This window comes from Mesocricetus auratus, unplaced genomic scaffold (genome assembly GCF_017639785.1).
Source record: "Mesocricetus auratus isolate SY011 unplaced genomic scaffold, BCM_Maur_2.0 Super-Scaffold_100004, whole genome shotgun sequence".
NCBI lineage: Eukaryota > Metazoa > Chordata > Mammalia > Rodentia > Cricetidae > Mesocricetus > Mesocricetus auratus.
The window spans coordinates 46,053,216-46,073,052 of record NW_024429189.1 but is presented as its reverse complement, the minus strand read 5'-3'; the positions used below and the strand labels follow the sequence as shown (position 1 = coordinate 46,073,052).

Below are 19,837 nucleotides of genomic sequence, written 5' to 3'. Positions count from 1 at the left end.
GTGTTTTCTTTGTCTCTTTCATTGTTGTTGTTCATGTGTAGTATATGCAGGTGTGTGCACCCATTCCTGCACATACGGATCAGGGGTAGACACTGGGTGTCTTTGAGACAAGGTGTCAGACTCAACCTGGTGCTTAGCAGTTTGCTAGACTAGCTAGTCAACAAGTTCATGAAACCCACTTTGCCTGCCCCTTACTCAGGATCTGTGCTTACAGGCATATGGCATCGTTATTTTACATGGGTTCTGAGGGTTTGAACACAGGTCCTCATACTTGCACAGCAAGCCCTTTATTCACTGAGCCATCTTCCAACTCCATTTCTGTTAAGAGAAGCTTTTTCTTTTGCTAGCCGCTTTGGTTTATCCCCCACCAGCCGCCTGGGCTCTGCCACATTCTAGTCCCCAAATAAACACACAAGACACTGTATTAATTATGAAGCTGTTGGCCTTGCTTGTCTCTTACTGGCTAGCTCTGCTTTAAGTAATTACCCCATAATTGTTAATCTAAGTATGCTTCTTACCGGAGAGGTTCCAGGCTTCCTACCCCAATGGCGGTTACATCTCGAACTCCTTGTCTTTCTCCTTCCCAGAATCCTCCTGGATTCCTAGTCCCTCCTATCTTGGTTCCCTATAGGCTCAACAGTACTTTATTGACAAATGCACAGGACTTCCCCCAACATCTCCTCTTTTCTGTTTAAACAAAAAGAAAGGTCTTAACTTTAACATAGTCAAATTGTATATAACAGAACAGTTATCAAGTAAGAACATAGTTACAATATTTTAGCAAGATTATTTGCCTGTGCATTTGTCAATAAAGTACTGTCTGGCCAATAGAAAACCTAGATAGGAGGGACTAGGAGTCGAGGAGGATTCTGGGAAGGGGAAACACAAGAGAGTCAACATGTAACGCCATTGGGGGTAGGAAGCCTGGAACTATTCTCCGTTAAGAGACATACTTAGATTAACAATTATGGGGTAATTACTTAAAGCAGAGCTAGCCAGTAAGAGACAAGCAAGGCCAACAGCTTCATAATGAATATAGCCTCCTGTGTGTTTATTTGGGACTGATGCGGATCTAGAACCAGGCTGGCGCGGCAGAGCCCAGGCGACTGGCGGGGGATAACCAAAGCGGCTAGCAAAAGAAAAGGCTTCTCTTAACACATTTCTCTATTTCTTTATTAGGGAATGTTGATGGTGTATTTGTGTGAGCAAACTAGATGGATTTTTTATTGGTAACTTTGTTCACTACCTTCACTCTGCCCTATTTTGTGTTGGCTTTACTTAGAAAGAAGACTTTGTGTATATCTGAATTAAATTTGAATCATAAATTTTCTTTTCCTGGAAATAACCATTTTCTTACAAATTTAAAGGAAAATGAAGATGGCTCTACTTAAAACTACTTTTGGAGTGAACTCCTTGCCTGTTTGCATTCATGTAAAAATGAATTTCAAGTCAAATGAACAAATTTCGAAAGTCAAGCTGTACAATTAACAGAGCCTTATTCAATAAAGAATTATCACTGTTGCAAGCAGAGTGAGGCATTTTATTGCAGCTCTTTATTTTTCCCTTTCAACTATTGTGTAGTCTTATAACATAAATGGAAAAGCAAACTTGAACCAGAAATGTTTTCTGCAGAGAAGAGCTGATAAATGCATGCATGCACAACCACACAAAGGGACAACAAGAATAGGAAAACATAAAATTAGTTTTGACAGTCCAAACCACTCAGGCACTATCTGGCAATTAAAATCCTAAAACGTTAACTTTGACAAGATGAGCCTGCAAAGAGCAACAGAGCACTCAGATCTGAGAGTGAGCTTCCTCTGCTCTCCATCAGAGAAAGAGGGAGACCATGTTAGAGTCCATCCACAGAATGCCCTAGTAGTGATGGCTTTCGGATAAACCACAGCTGGAGTTTGAATATGATATGTCCTCCACAGGCTTGAGCATTGCATGCTTGGTCCTCAAATGGTGACACTGTTTCGAGAGGTTCATGAAGCTTTAGAAAGTGTAGGGCCTCGTTGAAGAAGGTCACAAGGAAGATGCTGTTGAAAATCACACCTGGTTTCTAGTTGCATCATCTCCTCTGCTTCTTGCCGTCTGGATAGCCACTCATTGCTTGGCAAATTGTTATAGTAGCATTTTGTTTTCATTGTTTATCTAAGATGCAAATATAAGGCTACAGTATAGCTTATTTGTGGAACAGTGCTTAGCTGTGTGTAAGACTCTAGGCTCGATCCAGAAAGAGTAAATGAATAGAAAAGTAAAATTTAACTGGCCGTTTTAGATTTTAGTTTGCTCAGTCTGGCAATGATAGAAGATCTGTTCTTAGTTGAAGGTGCTTCAATAGGTCACTAAATTTCTCAAGTTCTTTCCTATTTTTCAGGTTAAGAAGATTATACTAAATCTGATCTACCTGCTCCAGTGAGAATTCCATTTTCAGTGTGTTATTGTATTGGATTTCCAGTTAGGATTCTTTTTAAATGTGTGAATTCTATAACTCAAAGAAAAATCAAAGAAGCATTCGGGGTGTGTTAGCAAGTGTCTTTAGTCCTACCATTGCATTTTCGGGGCAAAGGCAGTATATCTCTGAGTTCAAGGCCAGCCACATCTACAAAGCAAGTTCCAGACTAGACGAGGCTACCCAGTAATGTGGATAGTCTTGGAGATTTTGCCATTACACAGGGAGTGGTCCAGGAAATCCAAGCCTGGTCTTAGAACTGTAACACTCCAGATCTGTTTCTGTGCATGGATCCTTGTCACATATCAGTTATCACAGTGTTAGTGCCAGAGTAAGCAGTGTGTTATCGGGCATTTACAGGGGGAAATGTTTCTGCTTTGCAGAATTAAGAATCTACCGAGAAGATGCACATTTCTGTCTTTATACCTAGAGGAGTTTCCTTTTCATCTTCTCTGTCTTTAATTGCATGGTGGACCTGATTTCCCCCAGCACTGTGCTGAAGATGTTGGGTTCTTGAGCAGCATCCCGACTTGTTTTGGCAAAATGATTTTGAAAGGATGCCATTTAATGTGTTTGCTTTTCCAGAGGTGTATTGATTTTTAAATCAGGAAAGATCACCTCCTTGGTCTCTCGGAAAGCTCTTGTAGTGTTTTCTTAGCCCTTATACAGAAAGCAAATAAACATATCCTCAATTACAAGAGTTTGGAGATCTCACATCAATTGTCCTTAAAACCACGTCTGCCAGCATCAGTGCATAGAATCGGGTGACGTGCATGAAAGTTCCCCTTAAAATAATGAAGAATTCTATTGTAAAATAATGCTTCTCAGATTTTGTTGGGATGCTGAATTGTCTCCCATGGAAATTTAATTGATATATTTGGCAATTGTTTTCAAGTGATGACTTTTGAAAGAAGAAGCCAACTCTCTTTGGGCCTGGTGAGATGGCTCAGTGAAGAAGAAAGCTTGCTGGGTAATCTCTGAATCCCTGTACCCACAAAAAGAACCAGGAGTGAGTGATAGTGTCCCTTTGACCCCACCACTGGGAGTGGCACTCAGTGGCCAGCCAGACTAGTGACAGATAACTGAGCTGCTGATTCAGTGAGAAATACCTGTCTCCAAGAAATAAGGGGGATCATGGTAGAGCAGAGTGCTTGATGTTCTCCTGCATATACACATGTACACACATGCATACAGGATGAACATGCATGCGTGCGCAGACACACACACGCGCGCGCGCGGGCACGCACACACACACTAAGAGCCACTTTTGAAGCGTATCTTCTATATAGCCTGTCTTCCAAACATTAGGATAGCCCTCTTCTCCAAATGTGGTTCAGAACAATCACTCTCATAACCTGCCCTCAAATGAAAAGATTCCTTTGTCTGAGTTCCTGAAATGATGTATATTATTTTGTTTTATTTCACCCCAAAGAGACCCAATACTAGACAAAATGCAGGAGACAGTCTATTTATTTTGCATTCTCTTGGTGAAACCAATTCCTGTTTTTATTACTCTGAACAGTGAACTGTAACACGGTCATGGTATTTATATTTGTGTCATACAGTTCATAGTCAACCATGTATTTTTTAAAATGTTAATATATTTTATTGAGAAAAATAAAACAATACTTTGAAGGAAGCGACTTCTCTGGGGATAAGAAAATGTTAATCTTATTTCCCTTCTTGTATAGCGCTATTATATTTTGCAATAGAGGTAAAGTCTCATTAATTTCTTCCATGATTCCAGTAAGTTTATCTCCTTTACAGATTTTTAAATTTTTCTCATTTTTTTCCGAAAGCCTATGTAGCAGTTAGATAGGAAGTATTGTTACAATGTCTTTACAGATGAACACAAATCTATTAATTCTGTGTTTATAATTTGACCAGGAATTATTTTAAATATAGGAACATTAAGAATAAAATGAAAACCTTTCTGGAATGTTCTTTGTAGCCTTATCAGAAAGATTCTTTCCTAATGATTTTTTTTTTTTTTGGTTTTTACGAGACAGGGTTTCTCTGTATTGTTTTGGAGGCTTTCTTAATGATTTTAGTCATGTCTTCACATTTCCTTGTTTAAGAATGGGAGCAAGGAAAAGCATAAGTTCCCTCATTAGCTGTAGCTCATCTCATTGCCTTAATGCTTTCCCCTCCCCAAGAGCAACAGTTGCAGTTAGGGTTGAAGTTGGTCTGTGTTTTCTAATTCATTGAATCAAGCAGTCAGACCTTTGCATGTGCGTAGTTAACCTGAACTGGGAATCCTACGTCCTTTAGTTTGCTCATCTAACGCTGGGATAGCATCATCACTATCCAAGGTAGTCCTGGGTACGAGCAAAAGTAGCATTGTCCCCATGAAGGAAGAAGTTGACCATCTCTTTGTTTAAACTGAACTCTGTGAAAGCTCACTCATGTGGCATTTCAAATTCCACAGCAGCAGAAGTACAACTTTGAGTCATTTCTCTTGATCCTTTGTAGCATGGGAAATCACCAGGCATGTGGGTGGCCAGAAAAAGAGAACCTTTTATAGATGTAGTGACAATGTTTTGCTACATACAAGGATCCACTGTCAGAGGTAAGACATTCCATGTCAGTAAGAGACACACACCAGCCTTATGGCATCTGCCAGTAACAAAATAACATGAAAACTGCCTGAAAGAGTGAACTTTAAAGATTAGTCTCTCTACTCAGAACAGCTTAAAAACCATCTGTCAAGCAGGTCATACTAACTCACACCTATAATGCATGGGAGGATGAGGTCAGGGGATTACCATGCATTTAAGGCTAATCTGGGATGCATACTGAGACTAGCCTGGGCTATAGAGTGAGATGCTGTTATTAAAAATAAACAAATAAATGGAGGCAGGGTAGAAAAGAGGAAGAGGAGGAAGGAGAGAACAATAAAATGACTCCTAATGACTTTCAGTGTGTGTGTATGTTGGGGATGTGTATACACACACTCATAGATCAGGACCTTGCTCAACCATCATCAGAGAAGTTCCCCTTGGCAGCAGATGAGAACAAATACAGAGACCCACAGCCATATTTTACGGAGAGACCTTGGAACACTCGGTCTTAAAAGGGATTTCTCTATTAAGTAACCCTTTTCAGGGCTCAGGGAATCCTGTAGAAGAGGAGGTGGAAGAGTGTAAGAGCTAGAGGGAAGAGAGGGCACCTAGAAAACCTGGCCCTCTAAATCAACAAGAGGGACACTCCTATGAACCTACAGAGAATGAGATAGCATGCACAGGTCTGCATCGGGTCCTCTGTATATATGTTACAGCTTCCAGCTTAGTGTTTTTAGTGGGAGTCCTGGGTGTGTGTGTAAATGAGTGGGCTTCTGACCTTTGTCCCTTCTATTTTCCTTCTGTTTGCTGATCTTGTCAACTTCAATATGTTTAAGAATATTCTGCATGTTTCCTTTGATCCTGAAAAATGAGTATCTAGAAGAACTACCAGAAAGTCTTAACAAAACGTTTCTTCAAAATACATCAAGAATATGTTTTCCTTACTCCAAGTCATACTCCTTGCCAATGGAATAAACATTGTGGTTGTTGACTCTCAGAGCCCCTACTAATAGAGAACTGAGAGAAAGAGATAAAGCCTTCTATGTATGTTCGTTTACTTCTTCCCTGGCAGTTTCACACATGTAGAGGAAGAATTTTAGTCATTTTCACCCATTACCCTCTCTCATCCCCTCCTGTCTCCCACTGAAACACTTCTTCCCAAGAAGCTCTCTTTGTACTCTCATATCTGTGTTTTTGAAGTAACGTTAGAGAGATATTGCTCCTCAATAATGCAGCTGTCACTTTTACATGTGTCATTTCATGAATATTTGAAGTGTAACCAGATTCTTTTGTCACTTTTTTACCCTATAAATCTGATATTGAGAAAGAAAGAGATGAAAAGAATAGCTCTTCTTTGTGTACTACAGTAATTTGATAATGTCACAGTTAAAAGGCTGAGGCTTAGTCAAACTCCCAGAAGGTCCTAAACCACAGGGTTTAATGACTGAAATCCTCTTTGCAGTAGTAAAGGCAAGGCAGGTGCAAATAATGACAGTACCCCAACACCCCCCCAACCTCCACCACAGCTGACCGGTAATCTGTTAAGTATCTTCAGAGTGTTTTGTTTACTTTCTGTTCAAACAACTACAATTTGAAAAGGGGGAGGAACAGCCCAAATCTTATAGGGTTTTCAAGAAGTTACTCAATTAAGGGGGAACGGGGAGGCATATTAAGAGCAGGCATAATCGAAAAGGGAAAAGCCAGGGGCACTCCAAGACACTTGTATGGGCAGCTGCATTCTGGGCTCTAGAAGGTCTAGACTGGTCCTGTGCTACGTAATGCATGGTCCCACTGTCCTCTGCAGTGTTCCTTTGCTAGAATCAGTGTGGAGAGAGAACCCTGCCTAAGCTTGAAGCCTGACTCCAGTACTTGAGAGCATAAGGGAGAACAGCAGTCGACTTTCTAAGAGACTGGGATTCTTCATCTGTACGGGGGAAATCATAAGAGAATGCATGCTTGAGCTAACCCCCCAGGTCCCCTGGCCTAGAGTAAGGCTCCAAGAAGCTAAGCTGTTCTTCTCATATTGTTGATGCTTATTATCCAAAGCAAACACCCTTGCAGGATGACACTGATGTCACACTAAAAGGAGGCGCCAGATACTGGGATATGAGAAGACAAGAAATGGAGAGTAGAGCCCAAAGTTGGTTGGTGCACAGGAGACATACTGCTTTTGTTTCTTTCTTTCTTTCCCATGCCTTCTTATTTTGCTTAATAGTGACTTTCATCTTCCAGATTCCAATTCATTAGTTTGTACCATCTCACATTTCAGCTTTCAAATTATGTCCTTCTCATCTTTGACTCATGTCCCCTTGTAGACCAGGACATCATCTGAACCACAACAGGACTCCGGAAGTGTTTATTGCATGGGTGATTTTTTTTATTTTATTTTCCAGTTTAAATTTAGATAAGAAACAAGGTTGCTTCACAAGTCAGTTCCAGGTCCCTCTCCCTTTCCCTCTCCTCCTCCCGTGCCCTCCCCCCAACCCCCCCCCCGTTATCCCCTCATTCCCCCAGGGAGGGTGAGGCCCTCCATGGGGGTGTCAATAGTCTGTCATTTCATATAAGGCAGGGCCTAGACCCTTCCCCAAGAGTTCAGGGTGAGAGTGCACCTCACATTGTTCTATGAGAGTCCAAAGTCCGTGTGTATACTTGGGATGGGTACTGATCTGCGAGTATTGAAACTCTGGCTTCTAATTCTGTTTAGTAGCAATGGACTTACTGAATTCACAGGTAATCTGTGCTTACTAAATGGTTTCAAGGACAATATTACAAATAGACAATTGCTTTAAAGGTAAAATTACCTTAAGACCACCATGGATAAAAGAAAGTCCTCTATAATTCTTGAAAAATATTCCCACTTAATAGGGTAGCACCTGATCTGTTCTTGGTCCTAGCCTTCTTCCATAGCTAAATTGTTTAAAGACATGGGACGCAGCTTCAGTTTCAGCCTCTTGAGAAATATTGGGATGTCCAAGCAAACTTGTGATTCTATTGGAGTCCCAGCTAGAAAACCATCTAGTGTCTAAACTGTGATCCAGCACCTGACCACACAGCCATAGAGACTCCGCCTACCTCAGTGGAAGGCAGCAGGGCTACTTTCTTGGGTCTGAGTTCCTCCATAGCCGCATGTTCTCCTGTGATTGCTCACCCGTGTAGCTGAAAATCACTTGGGAAAGTAATGGTCTTAAAATACATATATCCATACAGTTTTGTGGCCTTCATGATCTCGGCAAATATACAAAAGAGGTGTTTGTTCTCGCTTTGACTTTGAAAATGTGATAGATGGGGTGATCAGGCCAGCTTCATTGGCTCATCTCTCAGAGTACTGCAGTCAATAGTTAATTCACCCATCCACAGCCTGCAGTCTCCTCCTAGGTTCCTGCTGCCAGCCACTGCTGTTTTTATTACCTACTGTTTAATTGCACTGATAGGTTTTGCTTTTCTTTTCATTGGAAGCTCTGCAAAGTGCTCATCTTGCTGCTGTAGTTAGACTTAGGCATTTCAGATCACTCCACATCCATGAGCGGGAAAGGGGGGGGGGGGGGGGTCTCTCTGAGGCATGTAAGCACATGTGAATATGCACATTTTTCCCAAAGCACTAGGTGACTACTTCTAACTTTTACTTTTTTAGAAAAGAAGAGGCTTATTTGGGACCAATAAATTCTGCCAGGTAAGGGCTTCTGGTAGCCAGAGCTGTGTGGCAGGGATTTTTTTTTCTTTTATAACCTTTGTTATGATTATTACCCAGCAAACCATAATTTTCCCACCCCACAGACTTTTTTTGTGTAAACAGAAATAACATGAGCTAAATTGATATAACTAAGTAACAAGCATTTGGTCATTTGAAACTTACATCTTACACTTAATAAATTGTTGAAAGCACTCATTTTTAACAATTAAATGTCTATGAAGTGACAATTAAATCTTTAAAAATATTGCTTTGGCATATAATTGCAATTCTAACAATTTACCTTAACATTCTATATGTGAAATTATTATATACATATATATTTTTTCATTTGGTAATTTTAACTTGACATTTTAGGGTTTATGAGAATGTCTTTATTAATCTAGGATCCATTATTCATTCTGGAAATCACTGAATGAATTATAAAAGAGTTACCACTGTCCTGTGACTTCCTGGGGAGATGTAAAGAAACATCTTCTCAGCCCTGTTGCTGTCAGTGATTTTATTGGAGTTCTTTACAGGAGTGTGTACAACTCAAAGGTAGTTAGAAAGTCTTATAGGAAACATACAGATATCTATGCCACTAGGAGTCATACCCACAGCATTCATACTCATATAAACTGCACTACTAAGGAAACCTCTGGGCAATTTGCAAGCAACTTTATGACCAAATCGGCCTCCACAGTCCATTGCTGACTCCTTTGCAACCTCACGGGAGGGAGAGACCTTAGAAGAATAGCATGAAGGCTCCTGAGCCCATTAGTCCCATGAGCCTCATAGGCTCTCCTTCCCCCATGTGGGAGGTCTCATCTCTGATTCAATGTGGGGATAATCACAACCATTGACTCAACAGATCTCATAATGACTACAGAGAATGGCCATCCACTACAAAAAAAAAGATAGTTAATAGTAATTCTTTACATCTAATTTTTAGAATATTTCAGGAAGACATAAAACAAAACTTCAGAACAGTGCCACTTTCTACTTTTTAAAAATCTGAAAACCCTTTTTATGATGCTGCAAATCTAAATCTTGCCCATATGGTTTGGGCATGGAAGGTCAGATATCAGTACCCAGCACTTGTTTCAAGGGATCAGAGAGCATCTATACTCTTCTACAATTTTCTTCTAGTTAATCATCTGACAAATAATATTGGAATAAAAATGTTTTTTTTTATTTTTTTTGAGACAGGGTTTCTCTGTGTAGCTTTGTAGACCAGGCTGACCTCAAACTCACAGAGATCCACCTGCCTCTGCCTCCCGAGTGCTGGGATTAAAGGCCTGTGCCACCACTGCTCGGCCTTGAATAAAAAAAATGTAATTGTAGCTGTTTTAGACTTTCTGTTGCTGAGAGACATACCAGAGAAAACAACATAAGAGGTAGGGTGCATATATAGTTCGTTTTCACCCATGTGACCAAAATACAAAAGAAACCAAACCTAAAAAGAGTGACTTTATCCTAGATCACAGTCTCCAAAGTTTTTGCCCACAGTCTGTGGCTCTGTTTATCCTGGGCCTGCCATGTGGCAGAACCAATTTGTGGTGTTGAAATGGTGTAGCTAGTTGGCAGAGGCTACTCATCTCATGGTGGAAAAGAAGCAGGGTGTGAGGGAGGGTCTGGGGGCCAGGTATATCCTTCATCAGCATGTGCCCGGTGGCCTGCTTCCTCCAGGGAGGCCTCACCTCTTCCTGGTCCCACTGTCTGTCTCCCTAACACCACCAGTGAAAGATAGAACACAGAGCCTGAGTAGGACATTCTATAGTCAAGCCATAGGAGGAGCGATTTCTTTGTGTTCCAGTCTGTTATAGCAGGGATGGCATGGTGACCTGAGCTGCTGCCACCCTGATGGGCAGAGGAGACAGTAGAGGCTTGTGCTGGAGGATTTCCTCCTTGCCCTCCAGCTCCTCCCTGGTCCCCCAGTCTATTAGGTAGGGCCAGCTGTGTTACAATGGGTCACCCCCATCACCTCCCAGCCCCCTTTGCATCCCTATCCCCACTTAGCTGATCCTCTCTGAAAATGGCCTCACAGACAGACCCATAGCTGTTCTTGTCCCATTCCACACTGGCACTCAGGATTTACCATCAAAATAAACATCTATGGGAAAGGTAAAGGGATATAGACAAGAAGAAAACATGGGTATTTTCTGAAAACTCATGTAAGGAAATCAACCGTTTTCAGTAGAAATCAGAGTTCTTTTTCCTAATGCTCTTCTCTTATTACTAGAAAAACCCTTCCTCTTCTAGTTCTCTCATGCTTTACACATTAACATAAATGACTGATCCAACAACAATGAATAAAGTAATAAGTATAATCTTTCTGTTAGATACATTCCTGTGGCTGGTGAGTTTATCAGCTAACCCATGATTGTTTTTCCAATCCTCACAGTCTCTCCCCTCCAGCTCTTCTCTATTCCCCCAATTTACTCCTCCTGGATTTCTATTCAGGAAAGGGCAATCCTCCCATACATATCAACAAAACACGGCATGTCAAGTTTTTGTGAGACTATGCGCCTCCCCTTGTATTAAGGCTTGGCAAGACAACCCAATATGAGGGATAGGGCCTCAAAAACTAGCAAAAGTGTCAGAAACAGCCCCTGCTCCCCATTGTTGGATGTCCCACAAGAAGGCTAAGCTACACAATAGAATATCCTTTTAAGTGAGAGGCATCAGAGGTAAGATTTTGATATGACTAGCTGGAAATCTCATATGAAGGCAGCAAGTCAGGAAACAAGGAAGTCATTAAAACTGCTGTGGCAACCAGGTGTTGCTGGCACACGCCTTTAATCCCACACCTGGGAGGCAGAGACAGGAGGATCTCTGTGAATTTGAGGCCGCTCCAGAATGTGTGCATTCAAACCATCACCCTTGTTTTTAGAGTGATGGTTCCTTTACTGTCACCTCTCCCAACTCTTAAACTTGTAGCAAAAAGTAGGCTAGTTCTAGTAACTTCAAATTTTTATTTTTGGAGAATTTCATATGTGAGTACACTCTATTTACCTGGTTTCTACCTCTCTCCCCACCAACTGCTCTAGTGTTTCCTGTCCCCTTCTCAGATTCATTATCTCTTCTTCTATAATTTTATATATATATATATATATATACACACACACAAATATACACATATATACACATACATGTCTTCTACTACTGTTGTGACATATAACAATAGCTCTGCCTCTTTCTTGCTGCATGTAAGTTCTCCTAATTGCTAATTTTATACTTTCTTGATTTATAATCATGATCAGGGATGGTATTTATACCTTCTCTCTCAAATATCACCTACTAATCCAATATTAAACTCTGAGCTCAGGAGATTTCCTAGTCACTGGTGTCAGCTGACCTGTCCTTGTTAATGTCACACTGTTGATGAGTAATTCACTGCTCATCATCTGCATTGTTTTGAGAGCTGCCAGTCTTCTGATGTTAATGCTGGGGATTAATTTCTGGGGTACACGAGAGAATCATCATGATCTCTTTTTACCTACTCCGCAGATAGAATTGTTTCTTTTCCTAAGTGTGATGGCTCTACACCATGTGTTTTCCTATGACTGAATACTTTCATTATTATATATTTTTCCCTCATGTGTGTTTTCTATGGAAGCCAAAATGAATCACAGGCTATAAATCAAAACCATGCTTAATCAATATTTAAACAAGGATTACATATTGACCAATCTCTTACATGCATCTGAGTGTTTGGTAATATACTTTCCAGTACAGTGAATTTCAATCCATAGGACATGAAAGCTAATAAATTATTTTGAAATAAAGATACACACTTTCCTGTTCTGTAATAAGAGCCTGACATTTACAACTTGGCCATAAATCAAAACTTAAGAAGTTAAATATATCTGTAGTGACTGTCACTGAGATCATCTGAGACCACGATGGGCATTATCGCTTCCTACAGGGAAAACATTAACAACTTAATTTTAACCTTAACGCATGGCTCTTTGGTTTTCTCAATGTCTGACTCTTTAAAATGTCCCATGCTTCCTTTGGTTGGTAGGAGGTTGCTAGGGATGTGATGATTCTCTTGTGGTCCTTTGTGTGTTATGACTTCAAACAGGTTTGTTTTGCTTTTGTTTTTTACTCTTAATTCCCGGAGACAGGACCATTTACAGATGCCTGAGATTCTCTGATAGCCTCATTTGGGAACTAAGAACTAAGAGTTAAAACCTTCAGGAGGAATTCTGCTCCTCTGATTTGCCCACAGTGATGTCTTTCCTTGGAAGGTAATTTTGACTTTTTGTGTTTAATCCTTTGCTCTTCAGATGGACCCTGTGCAGAAAGCCGTCATTAACCACACGTTTGGAGTCTCCATTCCCCCAAAGAAGAAGCAAGTTATTTCTTGTAATGTCTGTCAGCTTCGCTTTAACTCGGATGTGAGTATCACTGTTTTACTGCTCTCTGAAGTGTTGCTTGTGATGATGCTGACTAGCCTGAATATGTTCATCTCTTTGTATTTGCCTGCTCTGTGGTGGTTCAGCACGGGCTCCTCCTGATGGCCCACTGGCTCCAGTGTGTCCAGTTCCCAAGTGACTTAGATTCATTGCTTCAAATTCGAACAGTAGGACAAGTGACTGATCATGAAAATTAAGATGTTCTCTCATACACTTGATCCCACTGATTCTATTTGCTTGTCAAAAATACTTGAAAAATTAGAAAATATGAAAAAAATTGAGTGAATGCCACAGAAGACTGCTGTTATTTTTGACAAGAACTATCACATTTCATGCATGTGTTCAATCTTACTAAGCAGCTCAAAGACTACTATATTATACAAGTTATGATTCCATTTCATATGAATATAGGGAAAACATTTTACAACTAGCCACACAGACATTCTGCTAAAAAGAGATACCAAAGAAAGTGTAAAATCTAAGTAGATTTTTAAATGTATAAAAAATAGGTAACAGTAGAAATCTGGTAATATTTAACTACCAGATAAAACCAGTTTCCAATGCAAATGGGATCTGAAGACTGTATCTTAGATGTGGGATTTCACAAGTTTCTGGACTCAAAAAGCCATTTTGTAAAGAGCATACAACAGATTTAATGTGTTTTTAGAAATACAAAAATAACAGACATCCTTCTTCATATATACCATGATGTGACATTTTCATAATTCTACAGAGTAAGCACAATGAAATTGCACTCACTGGAAAAGAAGTTGATCATGATCTGAATGATTATATTTAATATGATTTCAACCAAAGTCTAGTGAATGTTGGGTAGAGTATAAAATTCCATAAGGAAGACTTTAAATGTACCTAAATAAACAGACAAAAATAGGTCATTTGACACCTCAATATTACTGAGGTATCAATTCTCCTCAAACTGTAAAGACAGCAGATGAATACCAAAATTCTCCAAATCTCATTTTTTTAATCACCCACTTCTTAGAATACACATAGGAAAGGAGGAAAAAACACCCAGAGGTATAAATTTGAGGATTGATTTTTCCTGATTTCAGTGCTTACTACAAAACCTACAAGGTACATTGAAAAAAATCAAGGTACATTGAAAAGTCACCCCATCTTGGAACTGGAGAGATGACTCAGCAGGGAAAAGTACTAACTACTTTTGCAGAGGGCGTGAGGTCCATGCCCAGCACCATCCATGACTCCAGTTTCAGGGGAACTGGCTCCCTCTTCTTGTCTCCAAGGGTACAGCACACACTAGTGCACTTGCATCCATGCAGGCAAAACACTCAATATACATAAAGATAAATAAATCTTTAGAATCTCATTCATCTTAATGCCTCAAGCCCTACTTGTCATTCATAAACATTATCAACACTTAGCACTTTTTATGTAGCCTTCCAAAGTTTATTTATGGAGTTGTATCTAAATGTGAGTATGTTTCTCTGAGATATAGAGTTTGTTTGGTGTTCATGAACCAAGCATGTACCATATTCATGTGTGTGCATACATGTATGTGTGCAGGCATGCATGCACATGCATGACCAAGAATGTGAAGGTCAGAAGTTGATGCCAGGTGTTTTTCTCAGTCTCTCTCCCCTTGTTTTCTTATGATGTGGTCTCTCACTAAACCTGGAGCTCATCTTTAAAGCTTGATTGTCTGGTCAGTGAGCTGCAGAGATCTGATTCTCTGACCCCAGCAGATTTCTGTCGCACCAGGCTCTTGAATGGATGCTCATGTCCTCATGTTTCCAGAGCAGACTCTTTACCCACGGAGCTATCTTCCCACCTCCTGCCTTGAGTTCCCCCCATTGCAGTGTTCACTGAGGAGCCATTCTGTCAATGGAGAGCACTCCTTGATCTTTTTATTTGCAAATGTGCTAGACAAAGATGATGCTTATGTCCTAGGGCCCTAGATCCTCACAGTATGTTACCTTGCATCACAAGGGAGGAATAAGTTAGCAGACAGTATTGAAGGTGATAATCACCTGACTCTAAAAGAGGAAGAATATCCACCACTGTCTCATGTGTCCAGTGTGCAAGACTCCTTAAAAAAGGGAAGAGGAAGGCAGAAGAAACAGTCATTATGATTCATTGATCACCTATTGATGAATCTCAAGTTAAAAGAATGTGCCAAAAGCCAAGGAGTGTGCACAGGCTTAGAAGTCAGTTTTACCAATACCTTTGTTTTAGCCCAGAGAGATGCGCATCCCATTTCTGACACAATAATAAATTTGCGTTGTTTTAGCTAATGAAGGTTTCCCGTGAAAGCAGTAGAAACTTGCACCACCAGTTTCTGTGTGCGGGCCCCATAGTCTGTTTACTCATTAGCAGTTTTTGTGTGCATGTCCCATGGTTGTTTGTTCAGGGCCTTGTAGGTGACCATGTAAGCTGTTTCCCATTTAGGAGTATTGCATGTATTTTCATAGTCAGTACACAGCACAACTAGGACATAAATCTGGATATCTTGTTTCTAAATCTGCAGGTGTGCTTACAATACTATTTCTTGTAATTTGACTTTTGTCTAAGGATTAATTGAACCCCTCCTGGATGATGAGAGGACATTCCAAAGAGTAGCTTTTACAAGCAAGTGATATGGGTATGTGTGGGATCTGTTCTTCCTCAGGGAAGCCAGAGTACATTGCAGATCTTCCAGTCAATTCTCGATTGCATGTACAATACTGCATTCGAAGTCTGTGAGGGCCAGGGATGGTAACATACACCTTTAACCCCACACTCAAAAGAAAAAGGCAGAGGCTGGCAGATCTCTGAGGGTTTAAGGCCAGCCTGATCTACACAATGAGTTTCAAGGCAAACAAGCTAAATAGACCCTGTCTCAAGATAAAGAAGTTCATGAACATGGATTTAAGTTCTGTTCTGAACTTGGAAAATTACACCAACACTGTTGACCTTAGTTTTTTCTTCTATGATGGGAAAATGGACTGTTCCAGATGCTTAAAAATAATCTCCATGGTATCACTGTCAGCAGAACAGGATACAAACAAATCTGTCATACAGATAGTACAGCTAAGACCTCAGAATTATGCTTTCTGTTGTGTCATGGAAGCCAGGTGTGGTGGTACTCCCTGTAATCCCAGAACTCATGATGGAGGCCTCAGAGTCAGGGCTTAGTGGCCAGCCTTGTCTACAGAGTAAGTGTGAGGCTTGGACAACATGAGACCCTGTTGGAAAAACCAAAATAGAAAAAAGCAAAGCAAAAACCAAATCTGTCCCATGGGTGCTTTGAGGGGAGGCGTGAGAATTTTCTCTGTACATTTCAGAATTTCTCACACCTTTGATCTGTGCTCAACATCATCCATTTCTTTTCTGAGTGTAACTAATATGGACAAGGAAGCTGTGTACATGTTAGCAGATGATCACCAGCTTCCTGTCGCTACTCAGTAACCCTGTGGAGAATAAATAAAGAAATGAGATTTCTGAGTCCTGCTTAGATTCTAGGTAATAAAACCGCAAAATCTGGATGGAGATTCAGAAATGTGACATATATGTGTTCCCCATATTTAGTAATGGTGCTGTAATCTGCATAACTGAGCTCTCTAACTGAGCATTTTTTATTGGGGAGAGAGTTTATTATTTTATAATTACCCTATTTACATTTTAATGCAAGAATTAAGAAGATGCTCATCCTTATTTCCTTTAATAACATTTCTAAATCAGCCTGAGACTCAATTGGCTTCACTCTTCAGTGTAGAAAATATGTTTATTGAAAGATCTGGAAGGCAAATTTGCACAGTAAACAGACTGCTCTCCACGGTTCCCTATAATGCACATAAAACATACCAGGGTAGACCTTGTACAATAAAACTCAGAGCGACCTAGTTTAAGCGTTCTGCAACCTGCTTTGTCCAGCTTTTACCATCTAAATAGAACACCACTGGTAAAAAGCAAAAGGCTACAGCTTTATTTACACAATGAAGTCTTATGTAAATGAGCAAACATTAATCACAAACATTTCCCAAGTGAACCTTTACAAATTGACACCATTAACTTTGCCAGGGGCAGGCACCGCAGTCCAGGAATAATACACTTTCCAAAAGAGTCCTGAACCTTTGCACAAATATGGGCAGATGCCAATGCCTGCTTTATTCTTCATCATATTTTTTTAATCCTAACCTAGGATAAACCAAATGAGGTTGTCATGAGCCCCCATGTTCCTCTGTTGATAAATGAGTGCACACTGCAGGATGATCATAAATTGATGAGCCTGAGTAGGAATCTTTACCTTTCGGCTGCAAAGTGCCATTTCCAGAGAGGAGCCCCGTCAGGAAAATGAGCTAACATACACTTCACAAATAACACCTTGAGGCAAACATTTTTCTCTTTCTTTGCTAGGTTGAAAATTGGGAGATCACAAATAATTTCTAATTTACATATTAATTCCAGTTCCTTGGAAACAAGCAGTAGAAGGATCAAGGAAATACAAGAGGAATTTTACATGAGAGCAGGGAAACTTGGTGTTCTTAAGTGTTTAGAAACAGGGATGACGTCACTATCATCTCACCACAGTTCACTGTAAACAGTCTTCGTCCCATGTGGATATGTGGATTCCCATGGCTTCATACGGAAATAGAAATGAGAGCACAGTGATCTAACCGAGTTTTACAGATTCTCGTTCAGGAATATACCCTAAAATATTGGAATTCATCATTAAGGCCACAAATTATAAAGCATGAGATCTTTCATTACTAGCATGGTGCTAAACCATCTGATTTGCAAAAGCTACAGTATTAAGAATCCCATCAGAACTCATATTCTCTTCATTCTATCTTACTTTATAGCATTTGTAGGTTGGTGAGTTTTGCTGACATTGACCTATCTGGATTATGGTATGGACTTCGGTTTGTTTATCTGGTGTCTCTGGATTTTAGCCCTCTGTCCTTCTTTCTGCACTTTATGCTTTCCCATTTGGGGATGTAAAGAGATGACCTCATGCCATTTCATTGATTGACCTCAGAATATTATAGATGGGCAGGAAACTAAAGATTTGCTTCGAAGAGAAAATGGTAGGATGACCAGCCATTTGTGTGAACATTTCTTAGCTGACCTCACTCTTCTAATATTGACTATAAACCTCTGAAATTAGGAAAATCGCAGCCATTCAGAGATCAGCGGCAATTCCCAGTTAGCAGGCAATGGGTACTTCTGCGAGTCCCAGCATCCTCATTTTGCGTCAGTGTCATCTTACTACCTTCGTTTCGCCCAGACTGTGTCCTCCAGTCTTTGTGCCTGTACCCACCTCCCTGCTCTATTCTAAGTCTCATTCTGACCTCCTGACTCTTTAGCAGTTAAAATCATACAGTGAAAACTCCTGCCTTTTTGTAAACACACTTCATCCACCATGTGACATTTAAGAACCCTTCCTGCTTTGTCTGCTACAGGCACTGGCATCTTCTACAGCCCACCCAGCAGAATCCTCTGCAGTCATGAGGTTGGCTACAAAGCCACAGTTTAGGGTCCCACATAAACTTTCTTCCCACATGCTGTTGGTGGACACCCCATCTCTTGGCCACTAGACCTGCCTGTCCTTCTCCACCAGTTACTGTGTGACACCAAGTTCCAGCAGCAGCTGCTCTTCCTAGGAATTCAGATCACCCAAGAACCTGGAACCTTGTTAGGCACTACCTTAGAAAATGTCCCTTTAAGCAGAACTGAAGCAGGCAGTTGGCTGCAAATATTTTCTGAAACTTTGGCACCATTTAGTATTCTAGGGAATTTAGCAATTTGCTGTTGACATTCTTGAACTATCTTTTGTCTCTAAAATATGTCATCGCTTGTTCTTCATGGTCTCTTCCAACCCATTACATTTCTTCATCCTTCATTCTCCACTTAATCTTTTCTTCATCCCCAGTGCCTTTTCCTTTTCCTTGTTTCTTTCCCTGCACAATAGAGTAACGAATGCACTGCTTCCCCTGTCTTTCTTTAACATTGGTAATGTTTTCATTAAGCCTTTTTCCCCCCTCAAGCAGATTCTTTGCTTTCAAGTCAGAAAATTCATCTTTGAATAGCTGACTCTCCCCAACATAAGGTCACTGTCACGTGAATCCAGCCAGTGTCTATACATGAATTAAAGGTAGACTTTAACTGTTCCCCACCTCATATATATTCATCTAACCACTGTCAGCCGCCACTACACATCTACTCTATTGCTCTTGAAAGTCCCTAGGATAGATAGCTGCTCCTCTATGGTTTCATTTATGTAATTGCATATCAATTGTATAAAGTATGATACAAGTATTAAATATATAAAATATAAATATAAATCCTTCTACACTAAAGGATCCACAAGCATGGTTAGACAACTCTCCCCTAAAAAAAAATCTTGCACGTATCTGTACTGAAAACATAGATTTGTTTTCCTTGATTTTCTTCCCTAAACACTACGACATTAGAGCCATTACATAACATTTATATTTTCATTTGAAAAAAAATACAGGCAAATACATGCAAATGCCATGTATAAGGAACTTCATCTCATATATAGAACTTCAGCAATCACAGATTTGGACACTCAGGAAGCTCCTGGGACCAGTCTCTCATGAACATGAGAAACGGCTATACACACATAGATAAGTTGTACGTGTCTGAGAGCACTGGTGCCCAGTCTATTGAATTTTACCTGTGCTAACATGGTTCTTATTGAAAACAAAAGAGTCCTGAGAGTTGGCTGTGTTGAAACGTGAGTCTC

At 40.3% G+C, this 19,837-nt stretch overlaps 1 protein-coding gene across 6 annotated transcripts in view; it reads left to right on the top strand.

The window, feature by feature from the left end:
• The window catches only part of Znf385b (zinc finger protein 385B), a 406,548-nt gene that overhangs the window by 327,371 nt on the left and 59,340 nt on the right, over positions 1-19,837 (top strand). For 5 of the 6 annotated variants that reach the window (XM_013122572.3, XM_040745679.1, XM_013122575.3 and 2 more), the window contains 2 exons: positions 8,651-8,689; positions 12,982-13,092. In XM_013122572.3, coding sequence (XP_012978026.1) covers positions 8,651-8,689; positions 12,982-13,092 — 150 coding nt within the window. The remainder of the gene's footprint in view (positions 1-8,650; positions 8,690-12,981; positions 13,093-19,837) is intronic. The other variant, XM_005065121.4, reaches the window with a different exon arrangement.